The following is a 19,045-nucleotide window of genomic DNA, read 5'->3' as shown; positions in this document are numbered from 1 at the left end:
TCCTGTCACAGCCAAGGACAGAACTTTGCTAAGACTTGCAAAGCTACTTGTATAGGCTTGTCACACATACTCTACCAGATTACAGGGCTAAATAGCACCCTGAAAGTGATGGACTCCATTGATCGAGTCACTTGACCACAGAGGAAAATGACGAATATTCATAAATTACTTCTGTGTAACACCTAGAGGTGCTTATGTGTATGTCTGTCCCTAGATCACACAAGGTGGCAGGAGAGAGCCCGTCCTGAGAGGCGGCCTCTCAGCAACACAGCCTTGCCTGCACAGGCAAGAATTTTCTTATAAAAAAATCTATCTATCTATCTATCTATCTATCTATCTATCTATCTATCTATATAATAGGAACATGAAATACAGACATGTTTAAAATTATATTAAATTTAAATATATAAAATTATATTAAATTCATTAAACCAGCATAATCCCTCCCTGCACTGTAAATACACAAAGATAAATACAGCTCTCATCTCTTAACAAAGAAACTTCTCTTTGTAACACAGATTACAGAAAGTTAAAAGGGATCAACATGAAGAGAACAAGTGATCACGTGGTGCCCTGCCCCTCCTCATCCATCTACAACACAACTCCTGCACCTAAGGCTCAGGGAACATCTCAGAAGAGTCAGAGGAACATGATATCTGTTGTGAGATCCATGAAAGCTCAACAACATGGCTGCCTAAACAAGACCTGAACAATGACACCAACAGACATGTTAATATGGAAGACAGAACTCTCATGGGGTCCCAACCCTAGACAAAAAAACTACAGTGTTATAGACAAAAATGAAAATCCCCCCCCCCAAAAAAAAGGAAAATCCCAACTGTTGTACTTTACCAATAAAGACTCAGGAGCCAGATGCTGGGGTGAAAACCTGCTAGCTCAGAGAGGCAGAGAAAGCACCCAGTTGACCTTTCTCAGCTTAGGTCCAAATGGGAAAAAAAAAAAATCCAAAAGGCTTACTAGTTCTACTGACAGCCCAGGAGGAAAAGGCCAAAAAAACCCAAGGCCAAAGGCTTTCTAGCTCAAAGCCCAAAAAGGGAGGGAACTGAGGAACTGAAGCCAAAGCTAAAGCCAGAGCTTAAGCTAAAAAAATCTTCATGCTGTCTTAAATAGCCCTCCACTCAAAGTCCCTGCTACTCTTTAATCCCTGTCAGTTGGTTACTTGCTCCACCTCTTGTTCTAGGGTTAACTTTATTAAATCCTATGTACAGAAAGCTCTTAGATTAAAGATGTGTGCTAGGGCTGGGTGAACCACACCATAATCACCAGTTTACAATAAAAAGTCCTTGGACTATGATAGGGCTCAACCAAACAGAACAAGAAACAGGGTTTTTACAGTTCACAATTTTGGGGTTCACAAATGGGATCAAATATCCTATAACACTATGGGCAGCTAAAAAAGGCTGAAAGCAGGAAATAGTCTTCCCTAGGAAAGCACATCCTAATTGGCTATCCAATAGCAAGTAGTCAGCCCTAAAAACAAACATACAAGAAACATAAAAACTGAAAAGGCTTATATGTGTGTGTGTACCCCAAATATATATGTATATATAGTATATAAACACATACATATTCCTGTATATATAATTTAAAAAAAAGCTCAGAACAGTGGTGCATGGCTATAATCCTAGCACTTCAGGAGGCAGAGGCAGGTGGATCTCTATGAGTTTGAGGCCAGCCTGGTCTACAAAGCAAGTCCAGAACAGCCAAGGCTACACAGAGAAACCCTGTCTTGAAAAATCTAAAAACCAAACAAACGAAAAAATAGGCCAGAAGCCATGAATGTATTTGAGAGAGCAAGGAGGGTAGTGTACATGGGAGGGGTTGGGGTCAGGGAAGGGAAGGTGGAAATTATGTAATTTAGTTTCAAAATGTTTTTTAATTATATTAATGAGCCAGGCACAGTGGTACACATCTTAATACCTGCACTTAGGGCACTTAGGAGGCCTGCTAGATGTGCACAGTGAGACCCTGGGATTTAAAAAAAAATTTTTTTTTAAAGCTTTCTCACCGCCGAGGGAAACATCCCACAGCTCTGTGGGAAGACTTGACTGAGGGTTGTGATACACTGAGGCATTGCTGCAAGTAACTGACGGGCCACCCTGCAGTACCAGAGGACGTGATCACGCAGCACTCCTGCACGGCCTCTGTGTTAGCTCCTGCCTCTGGGTTCCTGCCCTTCCTAAGTTCCGTCCTGACGTCCTTCAAGGATGAACTACAGTGTGGACGACTAAACCAAAGAAACCCTTTCCTCTCCAGTGTTCTTTTGCTTGCGGCGTTTTGTCGCGGCAACAGTCCTCCTCACAAGGACAACTTCTGTGCAGTCCTCTCGTCCCCTGCAGTGTGAGCCCCTTCTGAACTGTGGAGAAGCACAGCACCAAGAGTCCCTCAGCTCACAGCTGGAAAGGACTCAGCCTGTTCCAAGGCATGCCTGGCTCTCCTAAATAGGGAAGAAAACACCAACAATTCTAAGATGACTACATCATTTCCCTGTGCTTGAAAAATGACACAGAACCCCAAGAACAATGGAAACCCACCTTGAATCCAAGTGTCACTCAGACCAAAATTCTTGGACTGTAAGGTGAAGGGTGAGCCAACTGTCCCAGCTACTTCACAGGCAGAGGCAGAACTGTGGATGAAGGCCAGCCTAAACTGTACAGGAACATAGCGTCACCATGGGAGGGGGAGGCAGGTGAGAACAGGAAAAGGGGAGAGGTCGAAAGAGGACTCAAATATTCCAGTCTCATCTATTTATTTATCTATCGAACATACCAGCTTCACCTATTTGTTTGTTTGTTTGTTTGTTTAATGACTGGCTTTTTGAGACAGGATCTCACTATGTAGCTCTGGCTGTCTTGGAATTCAATCTGTAGACCAGGCAGGCCTGAAACTCAGAGATCCACCTGACTCTCCGCCGAATGCTGGGATTAAAGTTGTGGGCCAGCATGCCCGGCTCATTCCAGGTTCTTGAGGGAGGCAGGTGAGTATCCTTCCTTCAATTGGAATAGCAGCTCTGCACATTCTCTTCAATTACAACCTCAAGGAGGCCAAGGGACCAGCAGTGAAACCTCCCGAACGTAAACAGAAAGTGACTGGCTCTGAACATGTATCATTTACTGAGTTTTAAAACAAGGCTAGTGGAGTTCAGTATGTTCTGCTTGACCTTCCACAGCCTGGAGGGAACAGAGCAGCTTTACTGTACTATTTAGATTAATTTCCCCAGAATTAAAAACTTTAGAATCAAACCACTTTAGCCTATAAAAGACTTTTAAAGACTTGCCTTAGTGCTCCCAAAAGCCTTTTTGATGATAGAGATCAACAAAACTCCACCCCACTTTCTCTGATCATAAAAATGTGTTTTTTTAAACTGTTACTTTTTAAATGACGTGAGACTAACGAGAACCGGCTGCCCTTAGCGTCGTCCTCTCTGGAGAAGATGACTCTGTGTTTCACTATCCTCTGCCAGGCCTTGCAGAGATAGGCTCTATAGTCCGTGTCCCCCTCACACGGGTGCCTGGAGGAGGAGGAAGGCCCCTCTGCTGAGTCTGAGGCTTTCTGCATTAGAGTTTGTGTTGTTGTGAAGAGCAGCAGGCGGTACTCGCTGACGAGCCTCTCCAGGAGCTGAGCACACTTCCTCAGCGTAGACTCCTGCAGGGCCACACTGTCGCCCCCACTGACGCGGTCTGTCCAGTAAAAAGCTGACAGGCTATCCACGATGAGGAGGCAGAGAGAGGGGTGACTGCAGAACAGAGCCTCCAGCGAGTGCAGCGTGAGCAGTAGCTGCATGCTGCTGCTGCAGTACGCCAGGAAGAATCTGCCAAGGCAGAGCTTGATGGTCTCCTCCGAGCTTTGCGACAGTCTATGCTCAAGGACTGTCACAAGCCGAAGCATGTCAAAGTGGTAGTCTGTATCAATGAATAAGACTTCTATCTGCAGTCCACCCTCTGATTTTGGAAGTATACATCGGGCTGTTAAATGATAAAGCATTTCTGTTTTTCCTGTTCCTTCTGGACCGTGAAACTCAAGAATATCACCTGTGTAAAATTCAAAAATGTCAGTCAAGATACAGCAATGCAACAGTGGGCCACAGAACAAGTCCAGAAAACTTTACAGAGTTACCGGATTCTGAGCTAAAAATCTAAATCCACTATTTAAAGTGGATCTGTACAGACAAATGTAGATACCTAAGGAAATTCATATAGCATCTCTGAGAAAGGACCCAGTTTAAAGAAGTTTTTAGCTTTGGTTGGTGCTGAGGAGAAATCCAGGCCCTCAGCTGTGGCAGGAAATAGCTCTACCATGGACCTACACTTCATCCAGAAATGAGAAGCCAGCCAGCACCGACAACATAAAAAGGAGTGACAGGGCTGACATGGCACAAAAGTGAAATACCCTGAGATGGTCCACAAGACTCAGGGTCATGGCAACCTCATGGTCTTTAGTGCTTGAACCTGAGTTCAGGTCCCAGAGCCCACATAATGCTGCGGTAGCACTCCTGTGGTGAAATGGGGGTGGAGACAGAAGAATGCCCAGTCCAACCAACCTGCTGTGCAGTGTTGATGAGAACACGTCTCAAAGCAGAAGGTGAGGACCAATAGCACACGTATACAGAGTAATATAAAACTGGTTTGAAGGACACAGTTGACCACACAAAAGCACCAGGTACAAACTGACGGCAGGTTTCCTTAGTCTCTCGGGAGCCTAGCACTGGTAGGAAAAGCCACTTCGGCAGCCATGGAACTGATGGCCAATCTTGAGCATCACTGATTGGATTAGGAAGCGCCTGGTCAGAGAGTAGCGCCTTAGGGTGTGTCTGGGAAGATCTGCTATCATCCCTGGACGACCTCATATGATGTCATTACTAGAAAGTGAGAAAGGAGAAGGAGGGGCCTATCTGGAGGAAGCAAGTCACTGGAGGTGTGTCTCTGGAGAATACCCTGCCCTGGTCGCTTCATGACTCAAAGAGTGAAGAACTGTCTTTCCACATATCCTCACCTGGCGGCAGCACTGGGGCCAAGTGAACATGGCCGGGCCCTCTGTAGCCACGAGCCAAAGGGAAGGGTTCCTTCTTTAAGGTATTGTGAAAGTAACTAATAACCATCTGACTTCACTGCCTATGGCCTTCTCCAAGGCTGGTACCTGAGTATCCTAACCCCAGGACAGGCAATGCAGCTTCCTACGGCCCTCTCCAAGCATTTCCCTGAGGAGGACAGATCACAGCGGTCCTTCAGCAGGACTCGCAGACTCAACCCTGGAAAGAACTTCTGCAAGTGGGTTCACAAGTTTCCCTAAGACGGTACATAAAGAATTCCCAGCGTTGGGTCTGGAGAGATGGCTCAGTGGTTAAAAGCACTGGCTGCTCTGGCAGAGGACTCAGACCTGATTACCAGCACCCACACGGCAGTTCATAACCGTAACTCCAGCCTGAGGGGATCCAGCACCCTCTTCTGACCCCTGTGAGCACTGCACACACATAGCGCAGACACTCTTGCAGGTAAAACACCCATATACATAAAAGAGAATGGGGAGGGGGAACGCAACAGAAAAGATTATTCCTTTGGCATGAATTAAACTGAAAAAAAAAATTTAAAGTTTAAGGTTAAATTCTTAGTCGAGTGATCAAGTTCATGATAATGTCACTTCTCTGTTACAGATTAATGGTGATGTTAATTGACAGGTACAGAACAGCCAATCCTAACAAACACCACATCTGAATTCTGTCACTAAGATCTTCTAACCGAAGTCCCTGCAGATTTGTTTCATGATAAATTCAGATAAGTTTTACTGATCTTATAAACATGTACAATTTGTTCCTTAATATAAAAAATGTTCAAATAGTATCCTTTTAAGTGGGACAGTCCTTGTAACTTTATATGAAGTTATGATTTCATGTTTGTGAGCTGTTACAAAAAAAAGCTAGCACCCTTGTCCAGGCAAAGTGCTGAACATGGAAACGTGAAAAGGAAAGGAAAGAAAAGGGAAGAGAAGACAAAAATCCTGGAGTTTGTCACTTGAAAACTGAGTCAGCTGAGGAAATCTGGACGGATGGTTTGGCCCTGACAGCTCCTCTTGGATGCTGCGAGGAGTTGGAGCTAACAGACAGAGGCAAGAGCCTTTAGATAACACAAGAAAAAAGCAAAGCAATCGCCTTGATACCAGCCTGTGTAGCCAACACATTGAATTTGCAGGTCACAATTCCTAGTTCTGAGGACTTAGAAACTGGGCACTGCAGTAAGCAGCCTCCGTCTGCATCTGCATTAGAAATGCTTCCACATCGAAGAGCACAAGGCTCTTACTGCAGCGTGAACTTCCTATAACAGATGCCGGGAGTGTAACTAACAGAACCCGAGTATTGGGCATGCTAGTCTGCCAAATGAGTTCTGTTCAGTTTTATAGCAAACGTAAATGTAAGCACAGGTTTTTGGTAATGACTAAAGGTGATGTTTTTCAAAGTTTCTATAATATTTGAATGCAAAGATATGCTATAAACTCTTGCCCTAATACCCGGTCAGTTTCCTAAGGTTCACCCGTGAACATAAACACATGTGAAATGACATGCTTTCCTATAAAGGAGTCCATTATGTCTGTCACTCCTCTGCCTGGCACCTGGCCAGCAGCTGCCCACTGGAGCTGCTGAGCTTTAAGAGGAGGTAACACTTACATGAGGACATTTGGGGCCAGTTGAACAATCAAATAACCGATCAGTTGTTTCCCTGCCTTAGCCGCCAAACTATTTTTCTTTTCAGGAAACTTAGTATCTCTTCACACATTTCCACTCACCAAGCACAGTTTTGAACACTGAGGCTCCTAATATAAAGTCCCCTTTTAAAATATCCACATTCAAAAATGAAAGCAACAAACACTCTCAAGCTCAGTGTGGTGATGACGCTGGTTGTAATCCCAGCATTCCTGAGGGTTAACCTCAGCTACACAGTAAATCTGAGGCCATCTCAGGTTATAAGAGGCCCACACTCAACAGATAAATGCACACAACCCTAAAACCTGCATTACTGTTTCCAAGTACTTTCCTTCAGTAAATGGAATGTTTTGGTGGACACAATACAGAGCTGTAGTGGGTAAGAGCACAAGGATGAAGAGTAACTAGACCTCCATAGTAGTGAAGGCTTAGCCAGCTATTCAAAGTAAGGTGATGGCAATCCAAACTAGACTGTTAGCAATTGCGACATTAACTAGTGACAAGGAAAAACCGCTGAAACTATAAAAGAATGGCAAGGAAATTAAAATAGTCTAGCAGAGGGACTGGTGAGATGATTCAGTAGTTAAGAGCACTGGCTTCTCTTCCAGAGGCCCCAGCACCCAGATGGTGGCTCACAACCACCTGTAACTCCAGCTCCAGGGTTCAACATACTCTTCTGGCCTCCATGGGCAGACAGATAGGCAGACAAAACATCCATACATGTGATATAAAATAAACAAATCTTAGAAAACAAATAGTTTGCCAAAGCACAATCTATTAAAACAAAACAAAACAACCAGAAAAGGAGAACTAGAAAAAGAGAAAAGGTATCAGACACAAAACAGGGAGAAAAACGGTCAAAACTCTATTTCATCAGTAGTTTTACTATTAAATGAATTAAATATTCCAGTCAAAAAGCAGATAGGCAAAACTGAAGAAAAAAGCCAGGATCCAACCGAGAGCATCCTGCCACGGCACAAGTCTTAGTAAATTTAAAAGGCCTGATATCAAAGGAGCATGCATTTCCAATCAGAAAAGACCGAAAACAAACCAATGACAAGCTACAGACCTTTTTGTTTATTTTTTGAGACAGGACCTTGCTAATATAACAAGCTGGCCTCATACTCTGATCTTCCTGCTTCAATCTCCTGAATGCTGGGACTACCAGAATGTACCGGCATGCCTGGTGGTAAGTCTTCCTGGCCTTGGAAGAGGGAATAAGGGTCTTGTACACGATATTAAAATATGAGCAAAGAAGAGACCTCAACAAAGCCCTGTGCTTCAGAGTAATCAATGCAGCCCGGTGACAGCGTGGGGAGACACACTGCAGCTTCAACTGCTGGAGAAGCATCTTTTACCTAAGCACGTATGGCCACTACAAGGCAATAATGAAAAGGGAACTTGGTTTTAAAATTAGCACATATCTGACATTTCTGCTAAAAAGACAGGCAACCTGTGAGTGAGCTCAGGGAAGAAACAGCAACAGACTCAGCCACCATGGAAAGATAAACCAGAACCACAACAGGGTGTCACTCCAAATTGAGCAGGATGCTGCAAGCACAAAGACACTCTGACAATTAGTCCTGGGATGTGGGGAATTTGCAACTGACACTTCACTGATGGTCACTAGACAAGTGTGAAACTGCTTTAGAAATCACTTTTTGGCTGTTTCTCCAAAGATGAACACACAGTTGCCTTCCAACCTACAGTCTCCCCAATGGGTGTTACCCAAACCACATCTATCCACAGAAAGACTTGTACTAAAACCATAGCAACTATGCTGGAGTGACGGCTCAATGCTTAAGAGTACTGGCTGCTCTTGCAAAGGATCTGGGTTCTGTTCCTAGCACCCACATCATGGCTCACAACCATCTGTAACTCCAGTTCCAGGGGATCCAATACCTCTCTGACCTTGGAAGGTACTAGGCACCTAGGTGGTTCGTAGACATATACACTGGCAAAACACTCACATGCATAAAATAAATAAATCTCAGGGGGGGAGGGGGGAGCTGCTGATAACATGCTACACAAAGACAGACATGAAAGTCTACCTTAATTACACAAGCTCTCCAGAAAGGGCAAGTGTACAGAGAGATTTGGCTATAGTTGCAGAAGGCTGGTTACTAGTACAGATGGGCTTCTTTCTGGGGTGACAGTTACACAACTGTGTGACTATAGTAAAAACAACTCAATTATAGGCCTAAATTCTCTGCATCACACTGAAACCAAGCTTAAGTACTCCACCCTCCCTGTGAGCTTCCCTACTATCAAACAAGCTGTACCTATTTTTCCTACTGGAGAAATAGTAACACAATAACTGGGAACCTCAGGACTTCCTTGCAGCTCTGCAAACTTCTAAAGAGAAAAAATGAGAAATAAGCCAAGCAGAATTCCCATGAACACTGTGCACTGGGAAAGAGGCCAGTGTATGTGCTGAAGATGAGGTCACCTGACAGACCAGGAAGGCTTGGAGCTCCCTGCCCTGGTGTGCCTCGAGCTCAGCCCACACTGTGTGGACTGTGTGTGGACACAGGCCTGCAGGCACATTTGTGAACCCAGTAGAAAATGGTCTCACAGAACTTCCTTTCAAAGGCTCCTGTTAAGGGCTGTGTTTTACCATGCACTGGTGAATCTTCATCAGCAAACAGGTTGGGTTCTAGTTCTTTCAAAGAGCTTCTGCCTTCAAGTCGGGCGAGGAGCTTACAAAAGAAAGAGAGAGGAAAATATTATTTAAAAGGACACAAAAGCCTAGAAATTATATTTATGTAAGTTTCAAAAAAATCTTTAAGACCATAATTTTGAAGACTTACTTAAAGTATTAAACCAGAAATATAACTTAGGATAAATAGTTTATGTTTAAAAGATTTTATTGTTTATCTGTATGTGTGTATATAAGCCATGTGTATACAGGTGTTGTAGATCCTGGATTTGGAGTTAACGGCAGTGATGAGCACCACTGTGGGTGCTGGAAGCCTAATGGGTCCTCTGCAGGAGCAGCACACACTTTTAACTGCTGAGCCATCTCTCCAGCCCCTCCTCTTCTTCTTTTTTATAATTTTTTTTTTTTTTTTAAAGACAGGGTCTTCCACTGTTATACAGAGAAACCCTATCTGGAAAACAATCAACCTATCAACAACAACAAAAGACAGGTCTTCCTATGTAGCCCGTGGCCAGCCTGGGACTCACTATATAAATCAGGCTAGTCTCTAAAACTCAGAGATCTACCTGTCCTCTGCTTTCCAGTTGTTTGTATTGAATATGCCCCATGCCTAGCCCTGTTCATTTATTTTTAAAATATTTAACTTTTAATTTACATACCAAATCTATTGATGTCAAAAGAGTCTGATCCATCAAAGGAATGGATAGCAGCTGTAGGGTATAAGGCCAAATTTCTAAGGGCAAACTATTTACTGTCGGTGTATTTTACAATAATATTTTTGTGCTTAAATCAGTTATACAGTGCTGATTTAATTTGTCTCATTTTATCTGGCTGGGGAAGGGTCAAAGGGGAAAGGCAGAGGAAAGGTTTCCTGAGCAGCTCTAGGCTTAGCTGTGTTTTAGAAGTAAGTAGGAGTCCAAGTACATGGGCCACATGCAAGTGGACCAGGCTTGGGAGATGGGTGCAGCCAAAATGCATAAGGAGCATGCTGTGTGGGCAAAGTACAAGTGGACTTGACTTGTAGGAGCTTGTTGCAAGAACCAGGCAGGAAGAATACTTGACTGATTTTAGAACCACAGAGGACAAATACCTCTGGGCATGTCTCAGAGTATTCCAGGAGGTTTAACTGAAGAGGAGAGAACCTCCATCAATGTGTGAGGTACCATCACAGGGGCTAGGGTACCAGACTGAGTGAAAAGGAAAGCAAGCAGTGCTAAAACATTCCGACCAAAAGCAGCTTAGAGGAGGAAAGGGTTTAACTGGCTTATACTTCCAGGTCACAATTCATTGAGAGAAATCAGGGCTGGAATAGCAGAAGCCAGACAGCCAGACACAGAAAGCACGGAGGAACACTGTTTGTTCGTTTGCTCTCTGCCAGTGTTTAGCTGGCTCTCTTGAAAAGCCCAGGGCCAGCACACCAATCGATGGTACCTTCAGAGTGGGCAGGGCCCTACAGGATCAATTAGCAAACAGGACAGTCCCCCACAGACATGCCTGTAGGTCAATCTGGTCTAGGCAATTCCTCAGTTGAAGCTTTCCTCTCAGGTGATTCTAGCCTGTGTTACAAGACAATGAAAGCTCTCTAAGGCAAATACCTTGAATGTTTCTTTATTTCCTGACTGAGGATGCAGTGTGAACGAGCCATCTCAAACTCCTGCTCTCATGCATCCCCTCCACAAAGGACTTAAGTCAAAATAAACTATTTGTCCCTTGAGTTGCTTTTGTTGGGTGTCTGGTCACAGCAATGAGAAGAGCAACTACCACAGAAGACAAGGAGCTGGCCTCTGCTGTGAGAAGCCTGACTACATGCTTCCTGCCTTTGGAACTGCTTTGCAGGAGGAGTGTGGAAGAGTTTACAGCTATGGGCAGAAAACCTCTACAAAGCTATATGCAGAGCTGAATAGGTCATCCTGGTGGGAGGTTGGAAGGTCAGAGAATGCAGGGAGAAATGTGGACAGCGAAGGCCTAGTTCCCGCTGGAGATGGCTAGAAGCATTCAAGCTACATTTAGCAAAAAATCTGGCAGCGCTCTGAACTTGGGTAAGGCTGAACTAGAAAGTAATGAATGTATCTGTTTGGTGGTGGAAATCTCAAGACAGGACAACATTTAGGTCATGTCCTTGTTACAGGTATATAGACTGCAAGAGTAAAAGGGTCATGGAGTTTTATGCCATAGTTCCAGAAAGCTGGGAAGACCAGCAATGTGTGGCAGGTTTGGAGGTCAGTATGTGAAGCTGTGATGATGAAGGCCACATTTCAACCGTGACCTCAGAAGACGCCAGGACCATCAGATATCCCCTGTGGAAATCTGTAGCATGGAGTGGCTCAAGAGAGCAGCTCTGTGTGCTGCAGGCCAGAGCTGAAATGAAGAGGCTTCCCCATGTCCTTTGGAGTTATAGGAACATGAGAGGCAGCTGTAACCTGAGGGCACTGTGTTTTTACCTGCCCAGAATGAACTACTCTATCCCACTCATTCAAGTGTTCAGACCTGAGTAATAATTTACACAGGTCCCCTGTGATGACTAAACAAACTTACTATGGAGCCAGGCATCCTTAAGGGTCATTGACCTTTTGCTCTGGAATGCCTGGGAGAACGTAGTGGCCTGCAGATGAGATAAGAATAGGATGATGGCTGGTAGCACACGCCTTTGATCTAAGCATTGGGGAGGCAGAGGCAGGTGGATCTCTGAGTTGGAGGCCAGCCTGCTCTACAAAGCAAGTCTAGAACAGCCAGGGCTACACAGAGAAACCCTGTCTTGAGATAAATAAAGAATAGGATAATGAGCTATTATTATTATATATTGGGAAAGAAACAAATGAAGGAGGTAAAACCATTTTCCTTCCCAGTGGATTCCATGGCTAGTTGTAATACACACCTTTCTGATGTCTACTTTAAACCCCCCCCAACCTTCCTTTTGCACAGCTGTTTGACTTTAAGGCTGCTGTCCTTAGCAATAGGAACATTTAATCGAAATTTGATTCATGCCTGTCTTAGGTTTCCCCTGGAGGATTCGAATGCCATACCAGAGCCCCATTCCAACAAGAGTGCCAGGTGCTAAATACGGGGCTACAGGTTTAACATTTGTGCAGCTGGGTTTCGGCCTTGCTTTGTACTACCTGCCAGTCATTGATGTCACTGTGAAAGTAGCTTATTTGCTCTTTACAGACCACAAGAGCATGGATTTTGGGTTTTAACATGGTTTCTAGTGTCAGCACAGACCACGAACAGGGCTCCTGGTTGCTGTAGAGCCACAGACCCAGATAAGACCCTCGGATGCAGCTGGGACCGTGGACATCAACATGGCTTCTGGATGTAGCATAAACCATGGATACTGCCTGACATTCAGTGGCAGCATAGGTCATGGACATCAACACAGACCCAGACATGGCTCTCTGCAGCACCACAGACCTGGACATTATGATGGCCTTGGGTTCAGGTTCCCAGCAGCAACATGGCCGACGAACATCAACATGGCTTCAGGTTGCAATATGGACCACAGACATCCGCATAGCCTTTAGTGGTAGCATCGACAGATATCGACATAGATCTGTCCTCAGTGGCAGCACAGGCCTCAACATCACCATGGACCAGGTAGCAGCGCAGGCCACCCACATGGCATGGCCCCTGGTGGCCAGCCAGCATTTCTTAACTGGAAAGCTCCAGGTCCCAGTGACAGACTTTGTCTCAAGAAACAATGTGGGCAGCTCCTGAGGAGAAGACTGAAACTGACCTCTTGCTTGCTTGAATGTCCTCATTGAAAGAAAGGCAGGCAGGCAGACAGGCAGCCGGAATGGGCAGTGGGAAGGCTAAGAAGCAGTTGCCCTGATGTCTGTATGATTAATGTGGACATCTGGCTCTATCACAGATATTCCCTAAAAGCAGAGGACGCGCTGGCTGGCTCGTTTTTATGTCACTTTGATACGGTCTAGAATCATCCGGGAAAACAGAGCCTCAATTAAGAAACTGTTACCACCAGACTGCCTGTAAGGATGCCTGTGGGGCATTTTCCTAATGTGACTGACGTGGGAGGCCCAGGCCATTGTACAGGGTACCATCCCTGGTCTGGTGGTCCTATGTGGTATAAGAAAGCAGGCTGAGAAAGCCAGTCAGCCACACTCCTCTGTGGCCTGTGCTTTTTCTGCTTTGATTTCCCTGGATCATGAGCTAGAAGATGAAATAAACCTTTTTCTTCCCAAGTTGCTTTTGGGTGCAGTTTTATCATAGGACAGAAGACTAGAGCGAGGCCCATGACTATAGTTTCTGATGCTAGGGGGGTTTAGGCTGGGGGATCTCAAGTTTCAGTGTTGCCTGGACAATACACTGAAATTCTATCTCAAAAATGTTAAATATAATGTAATAAAATCAGAAGACTAATTCTTTCCACATGTGAAATTAGACTCCTCAGCTACTTCCAAAATTCAATTGCCCTTTACGGCATAGACCCAGGCTTGGATCTTGAACAAAGCATTTGTCTATATTACACAGAAAGACAACTGTTACTCCAGTATGATATAGTTAATCCCAGGGTTCTAAATTTATTCCCAGAAGGGCTGCTGCTTTATAATTACTTTTTTTTAAAAGCCATCATTCTATAAGAATAAAAGACAAATGCATAAAAGTCAAATGAAGCTATAAGATATGCCTATTTAAGCATTATTTTCACAAGCAATTAATGGAGGCTAGAATTTCAACTTAATAAATTAGTATTTCATTAGGTATATGATTAAGTTTTAATTGAGAAGGGTACTTCAGAGGTGGCTCCGTAGGTAAAGTGCTTGCTGTGCAAGCCTGAAGACTTCAGTTCAGATCCCCAGACCCATGTAAAGCCAGGCAAGTACAGTAGTGTATATGTGTCGCTTGGGAGGGTAGAGAGAGGAGGACCCCTGTAGCTTGCTCGCCCATCAGCCTACCTAACGGACTTCTGCATGCAGCATGGGATAGGTACCTGTACACACAAACACACAGATGTTATTGGGCAGTTACAGCAGACTCTGCTGAGAAAACACGGCATCGATTTTTTTTTAACCCCGTTGGTGATTATTGAACCCAGGACCTTGTGCATGCTAGGTGTGCTGGTTAGTTCTTTGTTGCCTTGACACATCTAGAGTCACCGGGAAGCTTCAGCTGATGTCTCTAGTGGGAAACTCTGTGAGACGTTTTCTTGGTTAACGAGGGAGGGCCTAACCCACTGCAGATGGCACCCACGTCCCACCACGCCTCTGCGGGTAGGCCTACGAGGTATCCCCTCCACTGCCTCTGCCTTGGTTTCCCTCAATGATGGGCTGTGATTGCAAAGTGTAAGCCGAACAAACCCTCTCCTTCCCCGTTGCTTTGTCATGTAGTTAGCACAACAAACAGAAAAGCAAGACAGTAGACAGTGCTGTCGGAGCCACACTGAGCCATTATTGTGTGACAGGGCTAGGCAGTGCAAAGGTTCCCCCATCTTGTATTCTTGCTGAGGCTATTTCAGGTTTAACTAGAATCTGATCTCCTTGATGGAGAATCCCATGGAAAACAACCCAGATCTACCTAGGAACCAAAGGTTAGGATGTCCTAGCTAACTTACCTGAGTTTTCGTTAAAACTATCTGTTTGTGCAGGAACCCCCTCTAGCTAACTGTTCACATCTTAGTTGCCTGTTTGTGAGGAGCTTCCTCCAGCTGGCTGAGTATTTTGAAACTGCCTGCCTCAAACTGCTTACTCTTTGAACCCCTTCCCCCCACAGCTGCTAAGAGAGATGCCTCGGTAAGGTCTCAGCCCTTAAAAACTCCATATTCTGGACAATCCTGGGTCCCTGAACACTAGAGTGTAGTGCCAGCCAGCTGGAACAAAGACTTCCAATCGGCTATAAGCTGTCTGAGTGTTCATCTCTGGTGGGCTACCAGCAACAAAAGGAGCCTGAATACTTTTAATGTATGTGAACATATTCACCTTATGTGTGCACGTGCAGCTATGGCATAGCACATGTGGTGAGGTCAGAGATCAGCCTGTGGAAATTAGTTCTACTCTTCTACCAAGTGGGTCCTGGGCAATCAAAGTTGGTTATAAGGCTTCATGGCAAGCCCATTACCTACTAAGGGCCTTGCTAGCCTCTACCCTCCTATTTTGAGACAAAGTCTCATGTAGCCCATGCTGGCCTCAGACTCACTCTGTAACAGGATAGCCTTGAACTCTTGCTACTATGCCTGCTTTTATGTGGTGCTGGAGATCAAACCCAGAACCCCGAGCATGCTAGGCTAGCATTCTACCAATTGGGCGAGTTACAGCACCAGCTTTGCAGGAACTTTGGATGGCAGAATGCCGACCACTTTCATGGGAGGTAAAGTTTGGTGACATTCTCTCATCCTCTCTGTATTAGTTACCTGTCTCATTGCTGAACCAAAAACAGCTGACCAAAGCAGCTTAAGGGAGGAAGAGAAAAAGGGAGGAGGGAGGGCCACTTTATTTTGTTTACAGTTTAGGAGACACAGACCACCATGGCGGAGAAGGTATAGTGGCTGATCACATGGCATCTACGGTCAGGAAGCTGAGAGTGATGAATACATGTGCTCAGCTCGCTTTCTGCTTTTATTCAGTACAGGACCCCAGCCCATGGCAGAGCCTGTCTTCCCACCTCAACGAACCCAACCTAGAAAATCCCTTATACATATGACCAGGGATTTGTTTCCATGGTGACTTAACATCACATCAAATTGACAATCGAAATAAACCATCATGATCTTCTAACTTTCCCTAAGGAAGAAAAGTTCATTTGCACATGCTTCCACTCCCCCATGCTCCTTGCTCCAACACGGCTTTGAGGCAAGGTTACAATAAACCTTAGGTGTCCTGGAATTCACTATGTAGTATAGGCTGGCCTCCCACGCTGGGATGCAGCACTGGCCTGGTTACAGGTCTTCTGACGGGTGTTTTAAGAACAGGGAATACTCTACTGTGTATGGCAGTGTAAAGGTCGCTGATGATGCTGATGGCAGAATTGGGTGCCTGGGAGTTAAAGAAGCAGAGGCAGAGGGCACAGCCCACTCTGTGCAAAGAAATAGGACCAGCGGTGGGAGCACGGCCAGGTAACACCTTCTCGGTTTTGTTTTTATTTAAAGTTGGGAAACATCTTCTTGGTTTTGTACTTTATCTTGTTTTAAGTTGTGATTCTGGCAAAAAAAAAAAAAAAAAAGGCCAGTAGGAAAAAAAAATGCAGAAACCAAACATGGTGGTGCTTGCCTTTAATCCCAGTACTCAGGAGGCAGAGGCATCATGAGTTCAAAGACATCTTTCAGCTATGTAGTACAAGGACAGCCTGGACTATATGAGACCCTGCTTCAGTAAAACAAAAACAACACCAGAAAAAAGTACAAAAGAAAATGACCATAGGAGTAGCATGGTGAAATCCTTTCCTCTTCATTTTAAAAGTGTACTTTAGCCAAGAGGTGGGGTTGTACATCTTCAATTCCAGTGCTGGGGAGGCAGCGGCGGGCAGATCTCTGTGAGTTTGTAGCCAGCTTGGTCTACAGAGCAAGTTCAGGGCAGCCAGGGATACACAGAGAAATTCTGTCTCACAGAAACAAACAAACAAACAAACAAACAAAAAAGTGTATTTCAGGGGCCAGAGCAAATGGCTCACTTGCTGCTCTTGCAGGGGCCCAGGCTCAAGTCTTAGTAACCACACGGTAACTCACAACTATCTGTAACTAATTTTCAGGGAATCTGAAGATAGATCGTTCTGGGTTCTGTGTGCCCAGGCATGTACAAGGTATATACATACACGAGGCAAAAACATTTATATAAATGAAATTTAAAAGTTTATAAGTTTGTGATTAGACAAAACAGTGCCTGTGTGTGCGTGTCTCTGCTTTACAACGAGAGATGCAAACTCCACCTATTTCTTAGAGCTCGCTTCCCAACATTCTGTTTCAGCTCTATAGGACCACTAGCTAGTCCCCTAAATCAGGGGTTCTCAACCTTCCTAATGCTGAAACCCTTTGATACAATTCCTTATGTTGTGGTTACCCCAACCATAACATTATTTTTGATCTTGCCACATAACTGTAATTTTGTTACCATTATGAATCATAATGTATTTTTTGAGATAGAGTTTGCAAAAGGGGCTGTGACCCACAGGTTGAGAACTGCTGCCTTGCATGTTGCCTTCCCTAAATTCAGAGCATACCTGAGCTCCCTCTGCTTAATCTGTCACCACCACTTCCTCTTCCTCCACAAACCACTTCAGATGGTCCTTAAAATTCAAGCGCGGGGCTGGGAATTGTAGCTCTGTTGGTAGATCCCCTGCTTATTCACGCCTATTCACTTGGCAGTGCAGAACCAGGCATGGTGACACACACTTGTAATCCCAGCATTTGGGAGGGAGGAGGATCAGAAGTTGAAGGTCAGGAGCTGGAGAGATGGCTCGGAAGTGAAGAATGGATACTGCACTTACAGAGAACATGAGTTTGGCTCAGGTGACTCAGTTGCTAGCAACTCCAGCTACATCTTTTCCTGCCCTCCTCTGGCCTCCAAATACATCAGCAATCATGGGCACATAACAACCCACAGACACACTTATATAAATGATGCATTTACATCATTTATATAAGTAAATAAATAAATAAATAAAATTCAAGGTTATCCTCAGTTACACAGCAAGTTCAAGGCCAGCTTGAGCTACCTTCATCCTGTCTGAACACATTAAGTCATCGCCTACCAAAATCTGTTTTACAGATCCTCTTTTGGAGAGGCATGCTTTGGCACATACTGTACACTTTAAGGCAGTTTAGATTATTTGTTTGTTTGAGAGGCGGTCTCACTATGTAGCCCTGGCTGGCCTGGAACTACCTAGTAAACCGGGCTAACTTCAAACTCACGGAGACCTGCCTGCCTCTGCCTCTTCGGTGCTGGAATTCAAGGCGTGCACAGCCACGCCTGTCCACTTTTTGTTGTTCCTTAGTATTTAACTCTTGGCAGACACAGTATTTGTGTCAGTAACACACGTGGTTAACGGTTCCATTCCTGAATGAAATGGCTTGCGTGGCTCTGAAGAGAGAAGGCGTGGTACAAGCAGGTTAGGGAGGGGAAGCAAGCTACCTAAACAACACCTATTCCATAACACGTCCACAGCTGCCTCAACGAGTGGTCCTCCCTTTCCTCAGTTCCTGCAGCACAGCTCGCCATCGCGCCACGGTTCCCTGGCGGCTGTCGCGCCGTCCCCACAAGGGCTCCGGGCCGCCGGGAGACCTCCCTCTGTGGTCCGCGGCCTTCCCGCCGCCCCGCGGCTCTCACCTCCGTCCCGGATTCGGCCCTGCGAAAGTCGCTGCACATCGCCCCGCCAGCTCCTCGGATTCAACTTTCCCGCCGCCAAGGCCATTTAGCGAGAGAGGTGACAGTAGGACCAGCGGCCCCGCGTGCGCGTGCGCATCCCGCGGGCTCGGAGCCAGAGAGGCCGGGAGCATGCGCAGTAAAGCGGCGGCGCCCTCTCGGTGACGGCAGACTCCTGCGCCTCCTTAGTCCTTTCGTTTTCGTCTGTTAGTAACCTCCGATTCTTAAATTTCACTTATTTATTTATTTGTTTGTTTGTTTGTTTGTTCGTTCGTTCGTTTGTTTGCTAGTTTGTTTATCGAAACGGGCTTCCTATGTAGCCCAATTCTCCTGGAACTCGCCCTGTAGACCTGGTTGGCCTCGAAC

General features: G+C 45.2%; 1 protein-coding gene across 3 annotated transcripts; it reads right to left on the bottom strand.

Moving 5' to 3' along the window:
* Positions 1–438: 438 nt before the first annotated feature.
* Xrcc2 (X-ray repair cross complementing 2) lies at positions 439–18,782 on the bottom strand. 3 transcript variants are annotated; one of them, XR_009588171.1, is made up of 4 exons: positions 18,644–18,782; positions 9,333–9,414; positions 2,556–4,052; positions 439–2,486 (listed from the first exon to the last, which is right to left on the bottom strand). XR_009588171.1 is itself a non-coding variant. In XM_021636890.2 (3 exons), the coding sequence occupies exons 1-3, from the start codon at positions 18,680–18,682 to the stop codon at positions 3,334–3,336; spliced, it is 840 nt and encodes a 279-aa protein (XP_021492565.1). In that variant the 5' UTR covers positions 18,683–18,782; the 3' UTR covers positions 439–3,333. The 3 variants fall into 3 exon arrangements, 1 of the variants encoding a protein (XP_021492565.1); XR_009588172.1 differs by having other exon boundaries at positions 439–2,458; XM_021636890.2 differs by having other exon boundaries at positions 439–4,052.
* Positions 18,783–19,045: the final 263 nt, after the last annotated feature.

The sequence above is a fragment of the Meriones unguiculatus genome, chromosome 21 (assembly GCF_030254825.1).
Source record: "Meriones unguiculatus strain TT.TT164.6M chromosome 21, Bangor_MerUng_6.1, whole genome shotgun sequence".
NCBI classification, from domain to species: Eukaryota; Metazoa; Chordata; class Mammalia; order Rodentia; family Muridae; genus Meriones; species Meriones unguiculatus.
Note: the sequence above shows the minus strand (reverse complement) of the source record. Positions and strands in the feature narration are given on the sequence as shown.

Bases quoted from the DNA above. Each gene is read 5' to 3' on its own strand.
- Xrcc2 (XM_021636890.2), bottom strand. From the start codon at position 18,682: ATGTGCAGCGACTTTCGCAGGGCCGAATCCGGGACGGAG. The intron at 9,415-18,643 runs GTGAGAGCCGCG...TTCTTTTGTAAG, and splicing joins GGGCCGAATCCGGGACGGAG to CTCCTCGCCCGACTTGAAGG. The intron at 4,053-9,332 runs GTAAAACACAGC...AATTTTACACAG, and splicing joins TGAAGATTCACCAGTGCATG to GTGATATTCTTGAGTTTCAC.